General features: G+C 44.2%; 1 protein-coding gene across 2 annotated transcripts in view; it reads right to left on the bottom strand.

Annotated features, from left to right (window-relative positions):
* Positions 1-19189, bottom strand: part of Pdss2 (decaprenyl diphosphate synthase subunit 2) — a 243409-nt gene that overhangs the window by 31931 nt on the left and 192289 nt on the right. For both annotated transcript variants that reach the window (XM_026787457.1, XM_005363584.3), the window contains exons 5-7: positions 17550-17723; positions 16277-16408; positions 1259-1291 (exon numbers count right to left, since the gene is read on the bottom strand). In XM_026787457.1, coding sequence (XP_026643258.1) covers positions 1259-1291; positions 16277-16408; positions 17550-17723 — 339 coding nt within the window. The remainder of the gene's footprint in view (positions 1-1258; positions 1292-16276; positions 16409-17549; positions 17724-19189) is intronic.

The raw sequence follows: 19189 nt of genomic DNA, 5'->3' as shown, positions 1-19189 counted from the left end.
TGTGGACTACACAGAATAATAGAAATGGGTTAGATCAATATGTAAGAGCTAGCCAATAAGAAGCTGGAACTATTGGGGCCAGGCAGTGTTTAAAAGAATACAGTTTCTGTGTAATTATTTCGGGGCATAAGCTAAGCTAGCCATGTGGGCGGCAGGATGCTGGGGATGCAGCTCCGCCGCTCTTATTTCAACAGCTTTCAAAGGCTCCACAGGTGGTGTGGAACTTGTGCTCATACAAGTTCCATGCTACACAACATGCCACTGGTAGTATGGTTTGAATATGTCCTCAACTTGGTTCCCTATTTGATATGCTGATGATTTTTGGAGGAGGAACCTTTAGGGTGCAATCAGGACCAGGTGAGGTTGTGAAGGCAGGGCCCCCATGATGCATTAGAGGAGATACTTAGCTAGCATGCCTGCTGCTTCTAACCACTTAATGCCCTCCATCTTTGAAGAGCTGGTTCTTTCCTTTTATCATGTGGGTTTTGGGATTTAACTCAAATCACCAGGCTTTGCTTTGATCTGCTTGGCTGCAAGCACCTTTACCTGCTGAGCCATCTTGCTGGCCCTCACCATTTTATTCCCAATATCTAACACACTGTATGGAATAAATACACACATTGTTGAATGAATCTTATTTTATCTGCTAATGGCAGTCTCATAGCTTTAAACATCATGATTCTTTAAAACTTATTTTTTAAATTAAAAAGTGACATTATTGAGGGGGAGAGAAATGGGAGGCGGTGGCGGGGAGGAGGCAGAAATCCTTAATAAATAAATAAATTAAAAAAAAAGAAGTACACCAGATTACAATTTTGAATGGTTAAGAACATTTTCTCTGCACCAATACAAAAAAGAAACTAAAAAAAAAAAGTGACATTATTTCTTAAGTGTATGGGTGTTTTGCTTGCATGTATGTTTTACACCATGTATGTGAGAGAGAAGAGGGTGTTGTATTCCTTGGGACTGGAGTCACAAATGGCTGTGTGCCATGATTCAGGTTCTGGCAATCAAATCCATTTTGTTTATTTATTTATTTTTGAGGTGGGGTCTCACTATGTAGCTCTGGCTGGAATGGCAGTCTCTTTGCAGATGAGGCTGGCCTAAACTTACAGAGATCTGGATTGCTTTTGCCTCCAGAGTGCTAAGATTAAAAGTTAGTGCCACCATGCTTAGTCATAATGCTTCTTTTTTGACCGTTTAGATATAAAAGTGACCAACTGTAAAGCAGATAGTAGTATGCATAAAATAGACTCACCTTGGTGTAGTTTACTCTTCCTTTTTCTTGAGCCTAAAAGAGAAAAGAAGAAAATAGTTAGTTCTGTTTTTCACTCCCTTTTAGGAATATTCTAGTGTTTTATGTTTTTGCCCCCCCCCCTTTCCAGACATGGTTTTGGGGCCTGGAGCCTATCCAGGAACTCATTCTGTAGACCAGGCTGGCCTTGAACTCACAGAGATCTGCCTGTCTCTGCCTCCTGAGTGCTTGAATTAAAGGTGTGTGCCACCACTGCCTGGCGTGTTTTGTTTCTTAAAGGATAAAATTCATGGGGCTGGAAAAACAGCTCCCCGGTTAAGAGCATGCACTGCTCTTCCATGTCAGGAGGTCCTCAGTCACCTGGAACTGCAGTTCCAGGGCAGCAGATGCGTCTAGTCTCAGCAGCCACCTGCACTCACATGCACACACTTGCCCCACAATTCAAAGTAGTAGAAATATTAAAAAAGAATAAAATTCAATTCCTTTTCCCCAAACCTCCTGTTTTATTTAACATATATTGAACCATATACATAATCATATAGCTAGCGATTTCTCTTTCTATATATTCATATATATGTATATCTGAAGAGTTCTTTCAACTTTTGTTTGAAATTTATACATATACAAATATAAACACACATGCACACATACACACATTACATGCATATGCCTACAGCATTCTCTCTCTCTCTCTCTCTCTCTCTCTCTCTCTCTCTCTCTCTCTCCGTCATTTGTCCCTGCAGGCATAGGCATACGTGGTGGCTAGAGGTTGATATTAATATGTCTTCTTTAATTGCATCAATAACTTTTCTACCTTATGTATTTTTTGAGATAGGGTCTCGCTGTGTAGTCCTGACTAGCCTGGAACTTGCTATGTATACGAGGCTGGTCTTAACCTCACAGATATCTCTCCTGAATGCTAGGTTGAAAGGCATGTACCACCATGCCTGGACACATTACTTTCTTTTTGGCTGGAGAGCAAGTTCTCAGGGTGCACCTGTCTCAGCTCCCCGGTGCTGGGATTCCAGACACGTGGCGCCACACCATCTTTTACACATGCGTCAGAAATTCAAACTCAGGACCTCGCGATTACATCGCAGTTTATTCAGAGGCATATCCCGGCCCTGTCTATAAAAATTTTAAAGTAAAAGTTGAAAGAGCAGGACTCTAAGCATACGTACACTCCATCTGGATTTGTCATGACTCTTCACTAGGCTGGCTTCAGCACAGGTTGAGCATTCATGGGCTATTTCAGATAGAACCATGTGGTAGCCATCAAACTAAAACCTTAACCTACATATCCAAGTCTCCCCATTGTCCCATGAAATATCCCTCTAGAACTGAAGCTCCACCAGGGTCAGGAAAGTGCTTCTCCTTGCTCACTAGATTAGTGTCTGGCTGAATGAGCGGTTGGAGAGATGGATGTTTTCTATTTAACTGTGTTGCTCGTGTGCTGTCTATCGCAGAGACTGACCTAGTGTACCGCCTCTAGGGAAGCTGGATGAGTTAATACACAGCTAACAAGGAGTCCTTACTAATGCCTTACAAATGTGTGGGTGTGTGTGCTGTATGTGTGTGAGCATGTGGGTGTACATGGCCATTCTGCACATATGTGGAGGTCAGAGCAAAGGGAGGCTATCTTCTGACTGTTCCACCTTATTGACTTGCTACAGGGTCTCTCACTCAGCCAGAAGCTCTCATTTCTGGCTAGGCTAGCTGGACAGTGAGTTCTTGGGATGCACCTGTCTTTGCCCTTTAACACTTGGGTTGCAGGCACGTGCAGGCACACAGGCTTCTTTATGCGGATGTCTGGTATCTTAACTCAGGGTCCCAGACTCTTACGCTTGTAAAGCAAGTGCTCTTATGCACTGAGCCATCGTACTAGCTCCAAGTAAGTTTACCCATATTGTCCAATGCCATTTTCATTTTCTATTTACAGGTAGATAATAGGGAATCTAAACTGCAACCTTAAAAAACAACCTCAAAGGCTCTGTTAACGTAGAACAAAGGATGGAAGCAGGAATGATCCAGCAGCACTAATTAAAGGCCCCCAACTCGGACTGTCAGATGCGGCTCCAGGGGTAAGGGGCTTAGCGCCAAGCCTGATGACCTGAGTTGACTCCCAAGACACACACACACATACACACACACACACACACACACACACACACGGAGAGAGAGAGAGAGACAGAGAGAGACAGAGAGAGACAGAGAGACAGAGAGAGAATTCCCCTTTGAAGAAGTTGAAGAGGCGCAAAGAAGGGCCAGTGAGATGGTGTAGCAAGTGAAAATCCTGTCAATCTGGTTCTGTCTCCAGAAGCCCCATGATGGAGGGAACTGACTCCCAAAAATCAAAATTGAAACAAAAGACTGGGGATGGTAATAAGGCTCACTGAGAAGAGACACTTGTCACCAAGCTGGGTGACCAGAGTTTGATCCCTGGGACCCGCGTGGTGGAAGGAGAGAATCAGCACCTTCAACTTGTGTCCTGACTGTCACATGAGCACACACAAAACAAATACAAGAGCAAAGAGACTAGCACGGAATGAGGTGACCACCAGAGACTTCACCCAGCCTCGGATGGGAGGGCCGTTTCCTGAGGACAGCAAATACTCTAAGGTCTTAATTGTACCCACTCTAGAAGACCTGTGACTTCTTTGGAAGATAGATGTGTTGGGAGACTTCTAGAAAATATGGCTTCTAGACCTTAACTGGATTTGGAATGGAAGAATACTGGACCAGGGTGGTGAGATGGCTCAGGGAGGTAACGGTGCTTGCTGCCAAGCCTGGTAACCTGAATTCCATCCATGGCATGGTGGGATGAGAGGACCAATACCCACGAGCTGTTCTCTGACCTGCACATGTCGGCCCCCACACGTGCATGCTTGGGGCACACAGATACTCAGACACACACAATAAATAAGCAAATATAAAAATTAAAAAAAAATACTGGATAATTAGTAGTTCCCCAATTCTGGGATCTCTCAGATTCTGGGCTGGTGTTTTTAGAATCCCCCAGGTAGCTTGTGAGAAGCAGATATTCCAGTTCCCTGTCTGAGACTCTGATTTGTCTGAGGCCACTGGCCTGCTCTCTGTCTAGCATCCTTCCTGATTATGCTGCTTTCTGCATCCGTGTTAAATGAGGAGAACAGCTAGTGGACTCCTTAGGTCCTGAGGAGAATATAGTGTGTAACCCCCCTTCTCCGTGGACTCCTTAGGTCCCGAGGAGAATACAGTGTGTAACCCCCCTTCTCTGACATCTGCCACTTGTCATGTGAATTTCCAGTGAACAAGATACTGTTAAAATGACTTTTTCAGTGGGGCCCAAAACAGGCTAACGCAAAAATAATGCTGTGATCCAGCTCCAGTCTGGCACCTCCCCCTGCCATAGCGCTCATCTCTCAACCCCTGTGAATTCTACCTTGTACTCCCTGGGGGCTTCATTAGGAGGGTCTTTGGAAGAGATTCACTCATCTCTTTGCCTGTAGGTGTGCTTTTCAATCCAGGTCATGAGCGGAGAAAGTAATTTTTCCCAGTCTTTAGCAGTTCACAGAGAATGTGGAGTTTGAACCTTGTTTTATCTTTTAAAAATACAACAATAGACAAGAACACGCTCAGTGCTGCCAGCACAGGGAAACTCCTCAGTCTTGTGAGCACTGTAAAACAATGCTGCCGACAAGAGCTCCGCTAGAGCAGGATCTGATCTGGAGGGTGCAGGAAGGGATTCACCTCAAGAGGTTATGCTCAGGTCCACCGGGACCACGGCAGACAGATTCATGCCTGCTGGTTAAGTAATGGAGGCACAGGGCGGGCTTCTGCTTCTTGTAAACCAGGTAACAAAGAGGGATGAGATGACACAAATGAACTGTTTCCAATTTCCAATTACTATTGTCTACGTTTTGAAAGGTGCATATTGGGACACCTTTTTTCTTTGAAATTTTTTATTCATTTTACATACCAACCCCAGTTCCCCCTCTGTCCCTGCCTCCTGCCCCCCTCTTCCCCACCCCCTATCCACTCCTCAGAAAGGGTAAAGCCTCCCAGGAGAGTCAACAAAGCCTGGCACATCAAGTTGAGGTAGTACCAAATTCCTCCCCCATGCATCAAGGCTGAGCAAGGCATCCAACCATAGGGAATGGGCTCCAAAAAGCCAACTCATGCACCAGGCATAGATCCTGGCCCCGCTGCTGTGGTCCCACAAACAGATCAAGCTACACAACTGTCACCCACATGCAGAGGGCCTAGTTTGATCCTATGCAGGTTCCCCAGCTGTCCACCCAGAGTTCATGAGCTCCCACGAACTCAGGTCAGATGTCTTGGTGGTTTTCTCCATCATGATCTTGACCCCCCCTTGCTCAAATAATCCCTCATCCCTCTCTTTGACTAGACTCCAGGAGCTTGGCCCACTGCTTGACTGTGCAGCTCTGCATCTGCTTCCATCAGTTGCTGGATGAAAGTTCTATGATGACAATTAAGGTAGTCACCAGTCCGATTACAGGAGAAGGCCAGTTTACCTAAAAGATCTCATCCAATTCCCCTTCCCAGGGTGATCCATGCATCCCTCTTAGGGTCTTGGCTTCTCTGGGGCTGTGGACTGTAGCCTGGTTGTCTTTTGCTTTACGTCTCATACCCACTATGAGTGACAACACACCGTGTTTGTCTTTCTGGGTCTGGGTTACTTCACACAGGATGATTTTTTTCTAGTTCCATCCACTTGCCTGCAAATTTCATAATGTCATTGTTTTTTCACAGCTTAGCTAATATTCCATTGTGTAAATGTACCACATTGACTTTATCCATTCTTCAGTTGAGGGGCATCTAGGTTGCTTCCAGGTTCTGGTCATTGTTCTCTGGCTGCACATGTGGGCCCCCATCAAAATCATTACTGATTGGGGTCGTTCTTATAGATTCCTGGGAATTTCCCTAGCACCAGGTTTCTCTCTAACCCCATAATGGCTCCCTCTATCAAGGCATCTCTTTCATTGCTCTCCCTCTTTGTCTGCTGTAGGAAATCCTACCACCAGTAGTTACCCGTTCATCATCTGTCCCTCTCCCAACTCAACCACCCCATTCCCTCATGTTCTTATTCCCCACCCTCCCCATGCCCCCCCCCCAGTTTTGTTTTGCTTTTTGAGACAAGACTTCATTTTGTAGCAAATGACCTCAAACTTGTGGCAACCCTCCTGTCACAGCCTCCTGCCTTGTACGGAGCAAACAGATCTTCCTGAAAACCAAGTCCCTGTGCATCTGCACTGAGAGGCACTGAGAGGGAAAGTGAAGTGCATGTTTAAAAAGCAGGTCTGGAGGGCACAGAGCAAGGGGAAGTACATCTCCACTGTCCTCCAGAATGGTCTGGATACAGTGTGAGACAGAAACCAGCCAGGTCCACTTGCCATGAAGTTAAGAGAAGCTCAGCGTTCTGGCTAAGAAGGACCAGGCTTCCTGCTGCCAGGCTTTCCAGTTACAAAGCTCGAAAAGCAGCCAAACCCAGGGAAAGCCTCTCCATTCGGCCTCAACCATTTTTGCCTATCAATAACGCTGCACGGGAGGCATCTGACAAGGAAGTCATTCTCAGAGCAGAACTGCTGGACCATTCAGCTGGACTGAACCATCCTTTCATCTGGGAAAGCTGACCTGTACCAGGGGGGAAATGTCAATGCTGGCTGGAGCAGCTCTTCATTGTCTCTTCCTCTGGTCGGCTGGCAAGTGGAGGAGCAATACACAAATGGGAAGCATGGAGACCAGCTCTCAAATTTAATAAATCTCTCTGCTTAGAGGTCTTAATTATCCTTTGTAACCTGATTTCTGGTGCTTTTGGAGAATCTTGGGGAGACATGAATTTAAAGTTGCCCAGTTTGGCCAGGAGAAAGCAAACAAACAAAAATCTACTGTTGCTTCAGAAAAGCCACAAGCAAGAAACCAGGCTAACCACAGAGGTGGTTTTGTCCAGCAGAAGGTCCCAAGACAGTGGCCATCAACTTGGAGGGTGCACTTCAAGCACACTATGTTGAGAATCTAACCGACTGGCTTTTCCATTTACATTCCTCTTCCTGTTACCAACCTTGGCATCCTGGCTGTCTATGCCTCTCCCACCTGCAGGCTCCTCTATTGTCTTCACAGCTTATAGTTTTAGCTCTGATGCATTTTTCTTTGACCTCCCTTAACTTCCCATTTTCATTGGCAATCCTCTGCTTTGGACTTTCCACCCTCAACAGGGCCCTCAAAGTGTCTTCACTGGTCTCTTGCTCCTCCAATCCCATCAACGTAACCATTCCCATCTTCATAATCAAGCTCTCTTCAAGAGCTATAGCCCATGTCACCATTCTCAAAGCCCTGTCCCAACTTACAACTGGACACAAGTTCTTTCTTAGGCCCACTCCCACCCCCAGCATTAATTACAATGATATTCACACATCTATACATTACAATCTCAGTACATTTCCCCCATCACCTCAATAAAACAAGAAACCTTAAGGCAAATTACTGCTGCACCCTCTATAGTCAGTCACTTTGTTCTCTGACAATACAACATATGAACACACACACACACACACACGTACACACACACACACAGACACACACACAGACACTAGTTCACTAGTTGTGGTCATTTGTTTGGAGACAGTCTTTTTTTTTTCTTTTTTAAAAATACTTTCTATTTTTTTATTTTATGTGTAGGAATGTATGTTTTGGCTGCATGTATGTCTCTGTGCCATATATGTGTCTGGCACCCACAGAAGCCAGAAGGTGGCAATGGAGTTGTAAATGGTTATGAACTGCCACGTGGGTGCTAGGAATTGAACCTGGGCCCTCTGGAAGATCAGTCAGTGCTCTTAACCTCTGAGCCATCTCTCCAGTCCAAGGCAGATTCTCGATATAAAGCACAGGCTGGCCTTTGACTATAAATCTGCCTCCCTCTATCTCCTAAATGCTGGGATTCTTTTTTATTACAATTTACTTACGTGGTTTTGAGACGGTCTCAAGTAGCTCAAGCTGGCCTCAAACTTTGACTTGTGATCTTCCTGTCTACACTTCCTGAGTGCTAGGATGACAGATGTGCACCCCATGCCTATTTGTATGTGGTGCTGGGGATGGAACCCAGGGCCTTGTACACGCTAGGCAAGCACCCTAACAACCGAGCTGCATCTCTAGCCCATGGTGGAATTACTTAAGGAATATCTCTAGCCCATGGTGGAATTACTTAAGGAATATTTCAATTCAGAAGATATCCAGTCATAATCCAAGGTCACTCAAATAGTTCTTTCAAATGCTCACAACATTACTTCCTTAGAAATGCTTCAAAATAGCACAGGCATAATGGTCTAATCTGTTAATCCAGCACTTGGGAAGCCGAGGCAAATATGATCAGGAGCTCAAGATCATTTTAGGAGGTAGCCTGAGATCCATCAGACCCTGACTCAATCAATCATACACACACTCCTCCCTCCAGCAAGAAATGATTCAAACTACCTTAAACAACTAGGAGAATTTCCATTTGCAATTTGTGAGAACTTCTAATGTGTATCTCTTTCATTTAAGAAACTATTTTTTATGCAGTGTGTAATGGTTGTTCTGTCTCTTTAAGAGACAAGCCACGCCCACTCCCTTCCCGCCCACTGAGGTAGGCAGGTCTTCCTTCCTGCTTACAGCCTTAGTCTATCCTATTTCCCCCCTTCCTCTCTTGAAAAGGCAGCTTCTGCCTCTCCCCACTTCTCCCTCACCCCCTCCCCCTTTTCAAGACTGGCAGCCGTCTCTGCCTGGGACTGGCTGCTCTCAGGGCCAGCTGCCTGCTACCACATGGCCCGCTACCACCGTTTGGGGACCTACAGCATTTCTGCTGCCTGCTACCGCCGGGGATCTCGCAGCAATTTTTAATTTTTCCATTACACAGTGGACTTATCTAGTAGTCTTTGTTATCTTTTTGAATACAAAGTAACAGAGGGCTGGGTGATGCTGGTGCACACGCCTTTAATCCCAGCACTCGGGAGGCAGAGGCAGGTGGATCTCTGTGAGTTCGAGGCCAGCCTGGTCTTCAAGAGCTAGTTCCAGGACAGGCTCCAAAGCTACAGAGAAAACTTATCTCGGAAAAAAAAAAAAAGTAACAGAGGCTATCCAGGGACAAGTGAGTTACAGCTCAGCAACAGCAATGTGTAATGCGCTTAAGGTATTTTACGGCTGGTTATGACAGTGTCAGAATGTGGCAAGCCTAAGTGACATTTCTGTACTTTCAGGAACAGCCGAGAATATAATCATACTTCTTATTTCTTCAGGTGACTTATAATGGCAGCAGAAAACTAGTGGGATCATTAAAAATAAAGCTTGCTGACCTGCAATAGCCCCTGGTCGCCCCGAGAGAGTCAGGGCACTGCGGCTCTCCGAAGGATTCACTTCTTTTATTAGAGTGAAATGAAAACCGAGTAATGACTTTACTTCCCCAGGTGAATCACCCATTCACTAACTGCATTTTCACCTCATCATTATTTTTCAGCAGCTACAAATTTAAATTTAAAATGAAGGTAGTGAGGGATGTGTTGAATTTAGTATGGAGACAGTGCTCAACAGCTATTCAGCTGTTACGGGGCCCGGTTTCGTTCCTGACTGTCTCCTGAGGAAGGGTGTCTATGCTCAGGGCTCAGCGGCTGACAACCCAGTATCTAATCAAGACAGCTGCTGCAGAGCCTTGCGGGAGCAGAGCCTGAGACATTGCAAGGTGCTGTTCTAGCTTCACAGCGCTGCCGAACAGGCACTAAGAGAAAGCGAGCTTGCCTCCGCATCCAGTCGCTAGTCCTCCCTCTTCGCACAGAAAATCAAAGAGCAGTTACAACACCAACCTGCTGGAGCAGGGCAGAAAGTAGCTTTACAGGTGATAAGGAGATATCACATGGGTCTTCCAACATCAGAAACAAGATTTTCTTTCCAGAAGAATTTCTTCTAGATTTATTTATTGTATGTGGATGCGTGCACCCTTTGTGACTAAAGCCTGCAGAGAGCTTTGAAGGGTGTCAGGTCCCCCTGGAGCCGGAGTCACAGACACGAATCACCATGGAGGTGAGGGAACCAGAGCGGGGTCCTTGGCAAGAGCCACGGTGCTCTCAGCTCATCGGCGGTCCTACCAGCCCCTTCTCTTCTGAAACGGCATCACTGCAGCTCTGCCTGCACCGGGACTATGCACCAGGCTGGCTTTGGGCTCAGAGATCCATTTCCCCTGCCGCCTGAGTGCTGGTTTGAAAGGCATGTGCCACCACACCTGACATTTCCACTGTGATTATTGTGTAGGGGAGACACATCAAGTGTGGTGGTGAGAAGACAACGGAGGAGAGAGCCTTCTTCTTCCACCCTGACGTCTCAGGGATGGCTCTCGGGTCCCTAGGCCTGTCCACAGACGTCTCTACTGCTGAGTCGTCTCACTGGTCCTGGTTTAAGTTATAAATAGAGATGTATCTTTTTCTTGTATTGCATCTCTTAAGTATTGTACGTTTCAGATTCATTTGGGAACTAAAACATAGTTTATAAATGATCCAGTTCAATGCCATAAATTTACAGAACATAATAAAAGGGATATGAGAGAATGTGATTACAGTTATACAATGCGGCAGAGGCCAGGCCTAACTCCCGTCCTCCACGGGCACCTTGCTTCTACCAAGCTGACTCCATTTGACAGAACAGGCTGTCGCCAACAGCGTTACCCAGAGACAAGCAAATGTAAACACATGCCCGTGCAGACACTTCTGGACAAACGGGCGACAACTCCAAGTACCAGTGCCAGGGTTAGGAGTCATTAGTTAGTGAACTTGCTATTCTTCTTCTTCAGGATCTTACAGTCAAATTCAAAACTGGAGGGAGACTGGATCACAGAAATAATGGAAGAGCAAATCACATGAACAAACTGGAGATTATCGAGTAACCCTCTTTGAGATTTAGTTATGCTACACAGATAGTGTGTACTATCTCTGAGTTATTCATGGAACCAGATCGTTATCTTAATGAGGTTCACACAAACATGTTACTACAATCTAGGTGACTAGGAAAACTCAAGGAAAGAGTTTTTAGTCTGAAGAATGAGGTCCGCACATAGTCAGAAACTAATTGCTTTGAGTGAGTCTCTCTCTTTACTGCGGCTTCTTTCTTCACAACTCGGACAGGAAAGCTTGCGAAAGGACAATAAGCCAGTCTTTCCCACGGGATGAGGACTGAGCAGTGTCCACAAAATCCCTGGGGCAGAGGTGGAAACTGCTCGCATCATCTCGGTGCTCTCCAGCCTCCACACCAGCTCCGCTTGAGTTGAGTGGATGCTCAGGATGCTCTTCCACATCATTTCCCTCTAACCCTAAAGTCAGGAAGGGGATAAAGACTTACGTTTTAGGACATTTCTCCAACTATTTGGGTGTTCCTGGACCACTCTTGTGTAGATTTACAACTTGCTTTCCCCATAACCCATATCTATGTCATGGCTTCATAAGTACCTCTAACTCCAAGGGAGAGTGGCTAGCTTTCATTGAACTTACTCAGTGCATCTTTCAACCAAAATGTAAATTTGCAATGTATTCTAATGCAACCCAATTAGAGTTAGTAGTGCCAGCTGCATACATAGATTCAGTTCAGCTGTCAGAATAACCTCGCAGACAACCTCAGCTGCCTCATACTTCACACAGCCTTTTCAGACACTTGTTTGTTTGAGGCAGGGTCCCGTGAAGCTGGGGGTGACCACGAACTCCCGAACCTCTTGTTTCTACCCTGGGATTTCAGGTATAAGCCACCATACCCATCTCACATTTTTTTAAATGGGTCAATTTTAATTTTCTTTCTTTTACAATTAATATTTTAGTATGTTTTGCCCACATCTCTGAAAGGTTTTTTTTTATGACAGAGGTCTAGAAGTGAAATTATAGTTTTAAAACAGAAATAAAGAGAATAGTATTTAAAAGTCATGCATAAAACTCTTTAAAAAAAAGGTTCAGCACCTTGCAGACCCTAAGTCCTTCTCTTTAGTCTTTTCTTCTATTTTCAAATATTGCTCTTTCCTAATTTTAAAATTTTAGACATTATCCATTGATACATGAAAGAAATACTTAAATCTTTTAAATGTTCAAACACTTCCCCCTACCTTCCTCCTATTCAATCAAACTTTTTGATTAGTCCATATTCTAACTGGTGCTGGATGATGCTCGTGAAGTTCATCCCTTTGTGACTTCAGACTGCAGTAAGCCCCACAAAAGCCCCTCAGTGTGCAGGAAGGCCATGCGTGTTTCGCTTGTTCCCTGGGGAACTGCTGCAGTCAGTATATGCCTGCTCCCTGGCTGCTGGTAAGAACAATGAGATTGAGGTGGTTCAAAGACACTGCAAAGGCCAGCTAATGGCGAGGGAGTTCAGGTCAAGATAGAGAAATACGACATTAATAAGCAGTGCAGGGGGAGCAGCACCCACACAACAGCCCTTGTTCACCTGAGCAAGGTGTTTATCGCTAGGCTAGAGCTGGACAAAGGCCAGAGCAAACTCCCGAAAGCAGAGCTAAGTCTCAACAGGTCAGAAGAGAAAGGCAAACATGAGGAAGAACTTGGTGAGGAAGGCATGACTGGGACCAGTGCGCAGTGCGGGCTGACTGCAAATTCCCACAGCATGTGGGTCCTGTGGAACTTTGCATGATATCTCTCGAATGCTTTTCATTTTCCTCTCATTTTGGCTCAATGAATCTACTTTTACAATTTTGGTTAATAATTTTTGAATAAAAATTGAAAATGTTTCCTAACTCTAAATGGTATTTGCATCATTTCATAAACAAAATCCATTTCTTATAAAATATTCAGGACTTAAATTTTTATGCTATATAAATATTAGTCTCTAAGCCATATGGAACATTGTGATTACATTTCCTTTCTTATGCATTTTTAATTTTTCTCTGCAGATAGGCCAATAATTGCTTCATTTTATTCCATGTGTGACTGTTTTATTTATTATCGTGTAATTCTGGGGATTGAACTGAGGGTCTCACACATGCTAGCCAGCACTTTAAAACCGAACTCACCTCCATCTCTTCTAATTTTTACTTTTTATTTTGAAATATGGCCTCATTAAATTGCTCAGCGTGGCTTTGAATTCACTCTGTAATTCACGCAGGACTTGAACCTGGGGATCTGTCTGCTTCAGTCTTCTCAGGAACTGGGATTCCAGGCTTGGCAAAGTATGCCATTCAATTTCATGGACACTCTTTTCTGGGGGAGGAGAGTCTTTGAGACAGGGTTTCTCCGTGTAGCCCTGGTTGTCCTGGAACTTGCTCTATAGACCAGGATGGTCTTAAGCTCACAGAGATACCCTGCCTCTGCCTCCAGAGTGCTGGGTTTAAAGGGGTGTGCCACCACTGCCTGGCTGGACACTTATACAGAAAGGAGAGGGAGCCTTTGAAACTAGATGGTTATGCGGCCCCATGTGGGTGCTGGGAACTGAACTGGGTCTCTGCAACAGCAGCAAGAGCCCCGAAGCACTGGGTCATCTTTCTAACCCCTAAATTTAATTTCTTTTCAGACAGGGTCTCGTGCTGTCCAGGCTGGTCTCAAATTGGATAATGTAGCTGAGAAATGACCTTGAACTCCTAATCTTCCTGCTTTCCCCACAAATGCTGGGGCTACAGGTGTGAACCATCTTGCCTGGCCATCTGTAATTCTCAATATGATCAAGCATATTAGGTGACTCATTAATCCCAGTTTTACTCTTAGAGATACTTTCCTGGGGTAGGGCAGATAGCTCAGCAAGCATGAAGACTGCAGCGTGGATCCCCCAGAAAAGCTAGATGCAGGAACGTAATCTGTTATCCCAGTATTCCTACAGGAGGATGGGAGGCAGAGACAGGAGAGTCCCTAGGAGCGCATGGGTGAACAAAAAAGGGCCTACCTCAAACATACTGTGAGCAAGTACTCACATCTGAGGTTGTCGTTTGATATCCACATGTGGGCTGTACCATGTGTGCACTGTCACTGACATACACAAACACTCTCACACACATGAACACACACACATGAACACACACACATGAACACACACACACACACACACACACACACACACACTCTTTAAAAAAGAGAAAAGAGAGGAATTCCTCCTGGAGCTATTTGTCCTCTTGTCTCAGTGATGCTTGCATGCACAGCTATGAGTCTAAGACTTGCTAGCATGACACATAGGGAAACACGCTACTGAGGGATTTGGACTGACCCTGCAGCGCATCTGCTTGGGATACTTAGATAGTTACTTAATCTCACTGTGCCTCAGACTCTTAATTGGAACAAAACTTGACATATGGTACAAGCTGCTATTGTAGGCCTTATTACGGTTCATGTCTGTGTCTCATCACCTACTTTTTAGACTTTTTTTTTTTTAATAATGCTGAGGCTGATTCCAGGGTTTTGCACATACCACTGAGCCGTGTCTTCAGCCCTGTCTCCTTGTCTTTGACAGAATATATTCCATACTCTCAGAAACAAGGATAGGGAAGGTAAGCTTCCTGACACTCTATAGATCTTGAGCTTACAATGTTCATTTCTCATCCTAATGAGCTCAGGGAACAAAGGGACGAGTCTCCATGCCCAGCTGCTTATTTGCCTATTCTAAGCTTGTTTTTACTTTTAATTCACTTTTATTTTATATATGAGTACTTCCTTGCATGTATGGCTGTGTATTACGAGTGTGCATGGTGACCCCAGAGGCCAGAAGAGGGCACAGATCCTCTACAACTAAAGTTACAGAGGTTGTAAGCTGCCAAAGGGTGAATGGAACTGAACCCAGGTCCTCTGAGAGCAACAAGTGCTCCTATCCATTGAGCTATGTCTCCAACCCCACAAACTTCTTATTAAATAAACCCACAATATTTTTATGTTTTATAATCTAATTTCTTGTTCAAGGTTTGTCCTTTCTCATATACTACCTCGTCAGTTTCTTGGGTTTAATATTGTGCTAAGGGTACTATAATAGTGTGTCTAAGTTGTCCTCACTTTGTCTCTGTTTCCTCTACGTTCCCTTTTGTCAGGTTGCTTTAGACTGCCTTTAATGGTGGTGTTTTCTCAGTGCCTTGTGCTCCTCTCTTCCATATTCTTCTCCAGGGTGAGGCAGTAGTCATGAGGCATGCTGAGACTGGTCACTGGAGGTGACTCTTCATGGATATGGAATGTTTACTGAGTGGTCCATGAACTGCCCCTCCAGCCCCAACAGTCCTTTCTTTGGGGTTTGACAGTTCCCTAAGAATGAACTCTTTCAGTTTTCTCTGGTGAATATGAGGGATTTTAAGCTGGCCGCTAGCATTTCGAGAGTCATTACATGAGGATTAGGAGAGGGAAAATTCTGTCTTCAGAACGCAGATCCTCACTGAGGCGCTCTGTTGTAAGGCTGCCACCCTGTATTCCTACCCTCAGCTGCTCTTGTCACCCTTCCTACATCTACAGACTCAGTATAACAATGCCAACTACAGCCATTTAGTTAAATAAATCCCAGGAGACTCTGAATGAAAAGGCAGGAAGCTTTTTTTAACCAGAGTTTCTATACTAAGAGAAACAAATAGTCCCTCTACTGTGCCATCCCCAGTCCACGTCCCCTCATTCTTCCCACTCCACCATGCTCCCCCACCCTCCTGGTTTTGATACTGTCTCAGAATGGGTGTTCAAGGCCCAAGTTTGTTTTAAAATAACCCAATGAGCTGACAGACGGAGCTCCTGCTACTGTGCAGTGTGCACCCGAGTCCGCAGATGGGAAACTGCCGTCAGTTAAAGCGTGGTAGTGCTACCATGCCCAGTTTCTGAAGCCGCTAGGAAAACTCCCAAAGTTAATTAGCATTCACAACAGGCACTAGCGCTATGCTGTGGTGTCTATGCACTCGACCTAAGATAACATGCCAGTGTGGCCTCCAGCTTAGGACCAGTGTTTTACCTCTTAAACATGTAGGTTATATAGAATCCACCTGCAAAGAAAACAGGCTGCCACCATGCACTAGGTATCAACTACATATCAAGGGTATCAAAAATAGGAGTGATTTCAACTTACCTCACCAATCTGCTTAATCCACAAATCTCTTCCAAGAAACTCCTGATGTAAGACTACAGGTGCTGAGTTTAGGTCAAAAGTCTTAAAGTCACTGGTCTTGTCTTTAATAAAAGGCTGAAGGTCAGAATTTATCTAGAAGGAGCAGTTAGAGGAGCTACATGAGTACAATATATCGATTCAGGATACCGGTTACAGTCTTTCCATGCATTGTAGTAGGATTCAATGAGCACCAACATTCTGGATGACTTAGCAACAATCTTTACAATTCTTTGGGAATTAATTTTCACAATGTGTATGCCTCTGGTGATGAATCTAGGACCTGAGTGTAAGCAGTCACTGCCATTAAGCTACATCCTCAGCTCCTTCTTCTTTCAGTTAAATGTAGAGACTTAAATAAACACATAATAAATACAACTAGTTTATAAAGGAACCCAAGTTTCAAAGTGAAAAATTCATCCAGGAATTACACACACATATAACACATATATAAATACACAGACACACACACATATATACACACACGTATACATAATACATACACAGACACATAGACATGCATACACACAGAAACACACAAACATGTATGTTTTCCTGCCTTGTATGAGTTAAGTAACAACTGAAAGCATGTAACTGCAATTTTGGGAGTATTGTTTTTTGTTTTTGTTTTTTGAGATTGAGCCTTTCTATTATATAATGCTGGCTGCTCTAGGTAACTGAAAATGTAAAGTTAGATGAAGGCAATCAGAATGCAGCAGGTTTAGTAAAATTTTATATCTCATACATCTTTGAAAAAAATGGCATTCCTCCCTTCTAGGTTCTCCTACTCTTGGGAGTGCTCTTACTTTTTCTTAATAAATCTATGCTCCAGTTTTGACAAAAAATTAAATCACATATTAAAATTAAAGCTTTCAATTTTATTCAGTACAATTTTTTATGAACTTTTCACAACTTGTTTAACATAATTATTTATGAGGGAACTATAGCAAAAATAAAAAAATAGTGCACACTGCACAGAAATAATATTTCGTGTTATTTAATAATTTTAAGGAGTTACTTCAAGAATTCTTTCAGGTCGTAAGAAAACAAACACCAAAATTACATAGAATTTGCCAATTATACCACTTATATAACCACCACTCTCTCTGACTGACATATTTTTTATATACAATAAGCATTTTTCAAGATATAAAAGCAGCTTATCAAGTGCCAGCAGTTTCCTGGCACTTATCATATTTATCACATTTCAGTATGCAGAACTTAGGGTGTACAATACCTTGTGACTCATGGCCATGTGCTTCCCATACTGAAATGCCATGTCCTGGACCTCAGCACCGTGCTTTGCCAATTCCATTGCAGCCTGGCAGCTCTTCGCTAGCAAGGCACAATGGGACAGAAAAGTCTGCTCCTTCCAAGTAGACATTCCAATATCAACTGTGATAGAGTGTTCCTAAAAATGTAAAAAGGCCAAGATGAAAAGGCTGTAGATAAACTGAGCTGTGTTTTTGAAGGGTAAGAGCCTCAAGAGGCAGCCAGGTCTGGAGGTGCACAGTTGCAATAACAAGGTGTGTAGTAACGGAGAGGCTGAGGCAGCCTGTAAACTCCAGGATAGAGCTACCCTGTTTTAGGAAAAACAACAACATTGTAAGGAACAACTCCAAACACTGCTGCTCTGGAACAAGCGGGAATGGAAGCAGCTGAGCCCCGGCTCGAGCCACCAAGAGCAGTGCACTGGGTGACGGTTTCACTGTGGAAATGAAGAAAAGGTGAGGGAAATGGGAAAGCACTTTTTAAAATTTTGAGCTTGAGAACTTCTATAAAATATACACTACCATTTAAAACAAACACATAGGGACTCAGACGTCTAAATTGACTCCTGCTTATATGCGCTATCAGTTCTTGCATGTCACTGAGCGTTCTGAAACATGAGGATCCTACTGCATCCAACTTAGGTGAAAATAGTAGGGGCATAAAGAAGACAGTGTAAATAGGGAAAACTTACTACAAACAAGAAGATTGTTGAATATAGGAGCAGAGGACATAATTAATAATTGACATAATCAACTATAAAACCAAACAGAAAGTGTTAGAGACAAGGTCTTTTATTCTACTATATACACATAAATTTAAAAAACTAGAGCTGAGTACAGTGTCACACACCTGTGAAGGCAGAAGAATCAAGAGTTCAAGGCCAACCTGGACCACGTGAGACTGTTTCAAACACCAAGCCCAAATAATTAACCAAGTAAAGGCTATGTGTAACGGCGTAAATGAAGGCAGACAGAAATTATAAGAATATATTCAGCTTTAATTAGGGAAAGACTCACAGAACCTGTGGTTCCAGCGGAGAACAGGAAAGCAGAAGGGGTGGGGGAGAGCACACCAGCAATATTTATTAGTAAAAAATATCCTCAGGCCACCCCACCCTACAAACAAGGTGATTGGCTGGGGCTACCCCTACAGCTATGACTACATTTGCTCCTGACAGGATGAAGGTGAGAGGGAGAACGTAAGGATGCAGCAAGTTCAAGAGAGCGGGACCAGAGGGCTAGTCCAGTGCCGGCAATGGACCATCCCGTCCTGAAAACAGGCAAGTGGATTCTAAACGTCCAAAGGAGGAGGAACATGTGTGCTCCAGTCCCTGGTCAGTGCCATGTAACTAGCAGCTCATCCTCAGACTGTGAACCAAGACAAACCCTGCTTTCAAAAGGAAGGAAGGGCGGGTGGTGGTAGCCTATGCCTTTAATCGCAGCACTCAGGAGGCAGAGGCAGGCAAAGCTCTGTGAGGCTAGCCTGGTCTACAAGAGCTAGTTCCAAGACTTATGAAAGGAAGTGTTTCCTTCCTTCCTTCCTTCCTTCCTTCCTTCCTTCCTTCTTTCCTTCTTTCCTTCCTTCCTTCCTTCCTTCCTTCCTTTC

The sequence above is a fragment of the Microtus ochrogaster genome, linkage group LG9, assembly GCF_000317375.1.
Source record: "Microtus ochrogaster isolate Prairie Vole_2 linkage group LG9, MicOch1.0, whole genome shotgun sequence".
NCBI lineage: Eukaryota > Metazoa > Chordata > Mammalia > Rodentia > Cricetidae > Microtus > Microtus ochrogaster.
The sequence above is the reverse complement of the archived record's forward strand: the minus strand, read 5'-3'. Positions and strand labels throughout refer to the sequence as shown.